The 9,016-nt window shown below is 38.1% G+C and overlaps 1 protein-coding gene across 1 annotated transcript in view; it reads right to left on the bottom strand.

Annotated features, from left to right (window-relative positions):
- Positions 1-1,729: 1,729 nt before the first annotated feature.
- Positions 1,730-9,016, bottom strand: part of LOC150085562 (RNA-binding region-containing protein 3) — a 201,272-nt gene continuing 193,985 nt past the window's right edge. The window contains exon 12 of the mRNA XM_090373348.1: positions 1,730-1,821. Within this exon, the coding sequence (XP_090229474.1) occupies positions 1,765-1,821 (57 nt within the window). The 3' untranslated portion in view covers positions 1,730-1,764. The remainder of the gene's footprint in view (positions 1,822-9,016) is intronic.

Raw genomic sequence — 9,016 nt, 5'->3', positions numbered from 1 at the left:
ATATCAGAGATTCATAATTGCTTTATTCTCTTCTTTCAAGAGACCTATGCACAACTGCTTTAAATGACTGGGAAGCTGCTAGTTCAATATCCTGCAACTTTGTTTAAAATAGATTTATCTTTGAGAAGTGTCTTTAATCGAGGCCCAATAGAAATTCCTTCTTCCAGTTTTGCATCTGTTTAATTAGGAAATACTTCCTTCGTAGCAGAATATCCATCCTTCATTATCCAGAACTTTGACAAAATTCTTCATTAATCCAAGCTTTATATGTAAAGGGGAAGAAAAACCTTTCTGAATCAACCAGCAGAACATTACCTCTTTACAATTTATAATTTTACATTACCTCTTCCTGGTAAAAATTCCTCCCAGTTTTCCCACTGCAACATAATGTTCTTCTGTTGCACAACTTTCCCACAAACATAGAAAACAACAGTAATTCATGAAATCCCCTTGTAGACTAGTGAGTAATCCAATTAGCTTAAGTTTACCAGAGGCATTTCACAGTCATTGTACTTTGACACTGAACTATCTTGGACATGCTATCATATATTTCTTTTCAAGCCAACAGTTAAGGATGATATTGTCAGTCAACAGCACAAAGCAGAAAAACTATGGGAATGCATTTCCGTTACGTATCAAAACTTTTAAAATTAATTTTGAGGCATCAGTAAACATATGCCATTCATCAGAATTGTGTTTTCAATGCTTAGTTTGTACCAGAAATGCATAAGGCAATTTTTAAAATTTCAAAATTTCTTTTTTATATTCCAGTATGACCACCAGGTCAGTGGAGTTTACAATAAATAACTCAATCAATACAAACATTAATTGTATTTAGCAGTCACGGGCTTGAACCCCAGTCCACTCAAAGAGTGTGTGCTACAACACTTGTGCTCCTGATCACTTAGCTATGTTAGTTCCTGCTTTAGTTTCCACTGTTGTAACCTAGAACCACAAAGTTCTTCTTGCACTTTAGATAAATTTAGATCACAAACTAAGTCATTCAACTCTCTTCTTGCTTAGATAAGTGCAACACATCATAATTTTCCGATTAGTAGTCCAAATCTGTTGATTTGCTGGTCTAGCAAAGTCTGCATCACAAGAATCCTGGCTACATTCATCGAAGCAGCAATGAATGTAGCCAGGATTCTTGTGATGCTTCTCTTTATTGCATGATTTTGGGGGTATTCCTCCTTCTTACAATGTCAGTCAAATTTTCCATTCTATCTGGAATAAAATGCATGTGTTCCCCAAGTAAAAAGAGGAGTTATTTAATACAGCCTTTACTTTAGGTCTTTCAGCTTTGCCTAGCACTTCACTGATGAGGTGACAAAAAGCACCAAAATGGCTGTATGAAGAGTGGCATTTGTGTTCATATGCAGGTTAAATAGTAAACCAGTTTTGAAGGGATTACCATTTGACTACTGTTACTTCATTTATTAGTGGATCTTGCACTTGGTATTTTAATGTACTATAGAGTTTTTCACTTGTAAGGATTCAAAAATATATCTTTCCATTCAGAAATTAATCAAAACTAATTAAACCATTCAGAACCACAGACAGAAGAGCACAAGGCACATTATAGCCTTAGTTGCCAATGCACCAATAAAACCCAAAAGCACAGAAAAGATTGTTTTCTTGAGGTCAAAAAAGTAGGTTTTTAAATTTTCATTTCAAATTAGATTGATTCAAAAATTCTGGATTATGCAGTAATAACACTATATCACCAAACTTACCATTTTCATTATTTGTTAATTTTTTTTTTTATTTTTTGGGATTTATAGCAAGCTGTTGCTTTGGTTTTGCAGATCTTGCAAATTGCTGAGTTGTAATATTAAGAAATATTTACAAAATATCAAAAAAATATATAATATTAAGAATCTAGTATATAAAACCTGAAATTAAATTTGAAATCATTGGATATTTTAATCTGAATTCAATATCCTTTGATGCACTCTTATATGAAATTTATATAATGTTAATAAATTCTTAATTTTCTATATCCAATTAATTTCAATTATAGAATGAAATAAAACTGTAATCTGTACAATTATTACTAATTAAAACTAATTTGATAGTTTAATGGTAACTAAGGAAAGTTGCCGTATCTGTGGGTTTGTAGTAAAACTCCTGTGCTGACTGATATCTCCATCCCCTCATAAGAATAAAGAAAAGAGAGGGCATTGTCCTGCTCTAGCTTAAGGGTGAAATTTATGCTTTCATGGTGGATGAATGTACTCCATGTTGTGGCCTCAAATCAGAAATATATCATCTACATATTGGGCCCATAACTTAGGCCTGTAGGGTTTTTGTTGGTCACAGCATCAGGCTTGAGGTTAGCAATAAAGACCTCTGCTGGAAGCAATGGCATGTTCTTAATATAAAACATCTTTTTACCTACCAGGTCCAAGGAGATTTCTATCAATCTCCTTGGAACTAGCAAGTAAAAGATATCCGATGCTTGCTTCAATATCCCACAAGGAGGATATTGGTAAATGTTACCTCTATGTCAAAGCTTACTAATATGTCCCTAGGACATATGTAGGAACCTGTCTAGCAGTCTTCACTCACTTAAAAACTTGAAAGTTTTTAACTGAGTGACAATTGACGAGGTTAATTTTGGGAAAAAAAAATATTTTTTACCTAGCCACTGGATCAGATCCTGTTTTTGGGTGTCACTTGCCACTGAGGTGAACTAGTAGGTCAAATTTGTGAACTCCAATACAACCAAAAAGGGGAATGGGGGAGGGAATTATTATGATTTACATATCTCTGAAGAGACTGGTCAATATTATTTTTTTAGGGATAATCCTATTCTTTTATTTAGATGTTTATGGATTCACACAACCAATTTATAGATGGAATGTCTAGAATTTCAGCTAACTTGCTTATTGCTTAAACACTTAAAAGCAAAAGAAGAGGAATAAAAGATGCTCACTGAAGGGTGAGAGATGTGATTCAGCCTTGCACTCCCTAGAATGTATGGCTGTAATCAGTGCTATAACACAACTTTGGTGTGATTCCACAATGTCCATCAATTCATGCTACAATAGATGAGCCTTCAGAGAAGATTATTTTGTCAAGTGCTACCTACAAGGAAACTGTTATCAACAGAAAAGTAGTTCACATTAGACCCAAGCAGCTACACTTATTCAAAAATTACAAAAGTTGCCCTAAAAGTAAGGCACAAAAGCACAGTGGTGCATTATACCTTCATGGGGCCAAAGACAAAATGGAATTTGGGGGGCCCATCTAAAGAAAAAACTAATAAAGAACATTTTAAATTTCATTTTATTGTAACAATACAAACAAATTATTTGACATAAGAATTAAATATAAAATTTCATCAAAATTGGTAAAAATATTTTTGAAAAAAAAAAAAAAAAAAACCCAACAAAAAACGTAATTTTCAAGTTCATTGTTCTTGGCAGGTAGAAAGTTCAGTTTCCAATAAAAGTCACTTAAAAATATTAGCAAAAAACAGCAACGAGTTTTTGAAACAGTGATTTTGGGATCCCCTTTGATCGGGGCCATAGACAATGTCTTTTTTTGCCTATAGGATAATCTACCAGTACAAAAGCAGTTAATTTAAAAGCAGACAGTTAAATACCATTTTGCGGCTGATGAAGTTAAGCTGTCTGGTATGATGGGTCATGGATGCACTCAACACATCTAAAGACAGAATATTTGACCATGCAACAGTTCCTTGAGCTTGGGGAACAAACTGCAATTGCACACTCATATGAGGACTATAATGGGGTGAGGTAGTGCTTCCCATTTGGAATTAATGAACACAAGCTGTACAGATGAAGTGTGAAAACACCAGCTTCCAACATCTATAGTTGCTTCTGACAAATATTTGGATGTAATTTTTAACAAAGAAACATTGCATAGTAGTTTCCAGTTACTGATCTTCCAAGTGGCACATGATCAGCAGCAATAATACCCTCATAATCAAAGACCATGTAACAATTTGTTTCACCTTTTATTGTTGCCAGTGGCATTTAAGAAAGAAAGGTGTGGTGAAGACAGATGCTTCTACTGAGCTGACTGTGATTTCAGTTCATGTTCAAAGTCATATGTCCATGTCTCATAAATGGCAACAATGCATTTTAAAAAAATTCTTCACCTTCTTGTCAGTAATGTTAGTACACTCTCTGACATTAAAACTGCAGTACTCTGAAGAAACATAATTTGGAGTAATGATTGTGAAAGAGTTAATAAACACATGACAAAAGTTGCAGATGATAATATGCGAGAACACATTTAATGACACAAAATTATGCTTAAAATGGACATATCGATATGATGTAACTCCACAGTTGCAAATACATTGAGCTAAGCATCTCAGCATTGAATTGAACAGTTGCTGAATAGCCTCCAGTGGTATTTCCACCAAGCCTTTTGTACCTGAACCTGCAGGACCTCCACAGTCCATGCTGGTGATAGGTGGCTCTGTATATGATCTGTAATCATAGCTCACAAATGCTCAACTGGGGAGAAATCTGAGGACCTGACTGGTTAAGACAGTACATCCACACCACGAAGACACTCAGAGGAAACTGCTGCAGTATGTGTTGTCCTGCTGAAAAATGGCATTAGGCACCCGGCTAAGAAAGGGGAGAGTGATGGGTTCCAGAATTTCAGCAACACAGCAGCAAGTAGTCAGACTGCCATTGGCAAACACCAATGATGACTGACTATAAAAACTGATGGCTCTCTACACCATAACACTAGCAGGGCATCTAGTACGGCATTCAACAATATCTCTAGGATCACTGCATTCACTACGTTGTTGCCACATGGGTATGCAGCAATCAGGCCCCAAGCAGAAGTGGAATTCATCGCTGAAGATCACTTGACATTATTCTGTATCCCAAGTAGCCTGGCAAAGACTAATGATGACTGACTATAAAAACTGATTGCTCCCTACACCATAACACTAGCAGGGCATGTAGTACAGCATTCAACAATATCTCTAGGATCACTGCATTCACCGCGGTGTTGCCACATGGGTATGCAGCAATCATCAGGCCCCAAGCAGAAGTGGAATTCATCACTGAAGATCACTTGACATTATTCTGTATCCCAAGTAGCCTGTGCATGGCACCATTCCAGACACTGTTGACAGCAGTCAGGCAGTCAGTCAACACAATGGCTGGTATGCACAGTGGCCCCTTTGTGACTCAGTGTGCAGTTTGACAGATGATGCAGTGACAGTCAGCTGATATCACAGCCCCAATGAGCTGTGACATGAGTGGTTATATGGGCAGTTATAGTGCGGGTTGCATCGCACCTAGCAATGGCTGTAGGTGTGGTGCAAACCTGTCAATAAATAAGACAATCTTCTCATTCCGTAGTCCTCCATCATGCTCATTCAATGAGAAATCGCGCCTTCCCACAGCCACTCTTCCCAACATCTGCACACTGTGGTATTTTCATGGCCCACATATTCCACAATGTGATGAAGCAACCATCCAGCCTCTCGAAGGCTGATAATTAGCCCTCTGGCAAAGTTGCTGATATTGGTGTCGAGATGACATCTCAGCATTCTCTATAATCTCCTTGCACTCTGAAGTCAGTTCCTGTGAGACATAAGTATTGCTTTGAACTTCACATTTGCTAAGTTCATTTTTATATGAATTTTATTTCAAAACATCAAAAGGCAGATATTGTTGGGATATCAGAGACGTGGTGTCACAGAGATATAAGGGATGCAGAACTGCAATTTGGGGAGTACAACATCTACAGAAAGGATAGAGAGGATAGGAAGGGGGGAGGGGTTATGCTATTAGTTAAGAAACACATAAAAACCAAGGAAGTGAAGCCAGTCGACATCGCTGGACAGTGCAGTGTTGAGTCAGTTTGGTGTGACATAAGCATTGGGAGATCAAAATTGAGAGTAGGAGTGTGCTATAGGCCTAATGACTCTGATGAGTATAATAAGGAACTGTACAGGGAAATAGAGTGGGCCAGTAAATCAGAGTCTTATAATGGGAGATTTTAATTTCCCAGATATTGAATGGAATTTGGGGGCTGGTTACTCACACACTAGCAGGGCTTTTGTGGATTTATTGGATTTTCTACATCAGCATGTTCGGGAGGCAACTAGAGGGAGTAATACTCTTGATTTGATTATCAGCAGTGATTCTTCATGCATTAAGAATCTGCAGATAAATGAACCACTAGGTGGCAGTGATCACAGTGTGCTGAAGTGGGATTTACTCAAAGAGGTAACTACCATTAGGGGTAAAGGGAAGGGTTATTGCTTCCGTAAAGGCAACTACGATGGACTGAGACAGTATTTAAATTCTATACAGTGGGACCAACTGATGATGTTACCAACAGCAAATTCAAAATGGGAAGCATTCAAAGAACTTATCTTGGAAGCTACTAGGCTTTACATACCAACTAAGAAATATTGTTCAAGGTTTAGGCCAAAATGGATGTCAGATGAACTAATGAGGCATATGGCAGAGAAGAAAAATGCATGGGATACTTACAAATTAACACATGACACAGAAGCCTATGATAGATACAAGTTGATATGCAACCAAGTTACAAAGGAGGTTAGGCAGGCAAAGGCAGATTACGAGAAATCCTTGGCAAGGGATGCAAAGAAAAACAGCAAAGAGTTCTTTTCTTATGTAAACTCTAGAAGGAAGGGGATGAATCAGATTGGTCCACTTGATATTGATGGGTCAACTGTTGATGATCCTGCTCAGGTAGCTAACAAACTAAATGAATATTTTGCATCGACATTCACACATGAGGAGTTATTCAGCAAGGGGAATGCCAGAGGTGTATTCAACTCTAGCAGTAAGCTACAGAATCTTGAAATAACTGGGAGTAAAGTGGAGGAGAAACTGTTGAAGATAAACACAAGAAAGGCACCCGGGGTGGATGGGATCTATCCAGTTATATTAAAGGAGGCAGCAAAGGAAGTAAGCAAACCCTTAGCCATAATTATGAGAGCTTCCTTGGACTCAGGGGAGGTACTCATAGACTGGAAATGTGCAAATGTGACCCCAATTCACAAAGGAGGATCAAAGGCTGACACAAGTAATTATAGACCTGTGAGCTTAACTTCTGTTCCAGGAAAATTAATGGAGGCACTGGTTAAAGAAGCACTGCAGGATCATTTAGACAAGACTTCAGTTATAGCTCAGACACAGCATGGTTTTGTTAAGGGGAAGTCTTGCCTGACCAACTTGATTGGATACTATGATGCAGTCACAAAAGAACTGGATGCAGGGAATAACTTTGATATTATATACTTGGATCTTAGAAAGGCTTTTGATACTGTTGCACATGGAAGACTGCTACACAAATTGGAGCAGTGTGACATTGGAGGAAAATTGCTGCTATGGATAAAGGGGTGGTTGAGGGGGAGAAGACAGAGAGTGGTAATCAATGGACACTGCTCATCGTGGACTAATGTTATTAGTGGAGTCCCTCAGGGCTCAGTGTTGGGTCCATTATTGTTTTCTGTATTTATAAATGATATTGATGATGGTATATCAAGCTTAATGTCCAAGTTTGCAGATGATACAAAGGTTGGCAGGGTTGTCAAGGACACTACTGACACTATGCTGCTGCAACAGGATCTGGAAAGGTTGAGCAGATGGGCTGAGAGGTGGCAAATGAAGTTTAACATTGACAAATGTAAAGTACTACATATGGGAAACAGCAACCCCAGAGCAACGTATCAACTCTGTGGTACCACACTTGCAGTGGTAGAGAATGAAATTGACCTGGGGGTGGTTGTGCAGGCAGATATGAAGTTTTCTGAGCAGTGCAGACGGGCTGCAAGAGTAGCTCATGGTGTATTGTCGATGATATATAGGAATTTTTCTAGCAGAGATAAGGAGGTGATTATTCCCTTCTATAAGGCAATGGTCAGACCACACCTAGAGTACTGTATACAGGTCTGGAGGCCTCATTTAAAGAAGGATGTAGAGATGCTGGAACGAGTAGAGAGAAGGGCAACAAGATTAGTGAATGGAACAAAGGGGTGCTCTTACAAAGAAAGGCTTAAGTTTTGCAAATTACAGTGTCTGGAGACTAGGCACCGGCGAGGTGATCTGATAGAGGTGTATAAAGCCTTGAATGGTTTAAGCATGCTCAATGCTGATGGGATTCTTCCTCTAGTTCAGAAAAATCACCTGAGAGGGCATAAATTCAAATTGAGGAAAGACAGATGTAGGATAGACGTGCAGAAATTTGCCTTTAGCCAGCGGGTGGTTGGTTGGTGGAACAGACTGCCATCACTTGTGGTGGAGGTCGATAGCCTAAATAAGTTTAAGGCTCAGCTGGACAGGTATTTTGAACGAACAGAGGGGTGAAGTGGAAGTGGGTTTTTTTTTTTTTTTTTTGGCGGATGCTGCATAAGCTTGCTTTCTTGCATCAACTGCCTCTACTAATGCTAATGCTAATGCTAATATCAGCCAAAACTTCCACTTAATTGGTCCCATATTTTAATCACGTATATCTCCATCACAAAATGGCAGTAATAATTCCAGATTTCTCAGTTATTTCTTCAGAGGTCATACATCTGTCTTCTTCCAAAATGGTAGTAATAATGACTGCTGATGTGTTGTTTGTAGATGTTCTTGGTCTACCCAAGAGCTGTTTGTCTTCAAAAATGCTGGTCTGACCTTGACAAAACCTTTGGGAGTAATGTGAAACTTGGCTACAATCTACTGTTGACTCACCACACACTTCCTGCAAAAATTCATAAATTTTTCTCAGTGTCTGACCGTGTACAGTTTTAATTTTGATAAAAGATCTTTGATCTGAAACTGTAATCTGACTTGAAGCAACGTCACCATCCATTTTTAAGCCTCTACAAAAACATTTGATGCCTTTCGCATCAGAATAATTTCTCATTAAAATAGGGCTTTAGAGGCAACACCAAATGATATCACAGAAAATTATATAGAATGTATAAATAAGTGTTTGAGAAGTACATTTCTGTAGCATACAATTTCAGAGGGATATTTCAATGCAAAATTTG

This window comes from Mastigoproctus giganteus, chromosome 5 (assembly GCF_048544385.1).
Source record: "Mastigoproctus giganteus isolate SK-2022 chromosome 5, ASM4854438v1, whole genome shotgun sequence".
Lineage (NCBI taxonomy): Eukaryota > Metazoa > Arthropoda > Arachnida > Uropygi > Thelyphonidae > Mastigoproctus > Mastigoproctus giganteus.
This window is presented reverse-complemented; position numbering and strand designations above follow the sequence as displayed.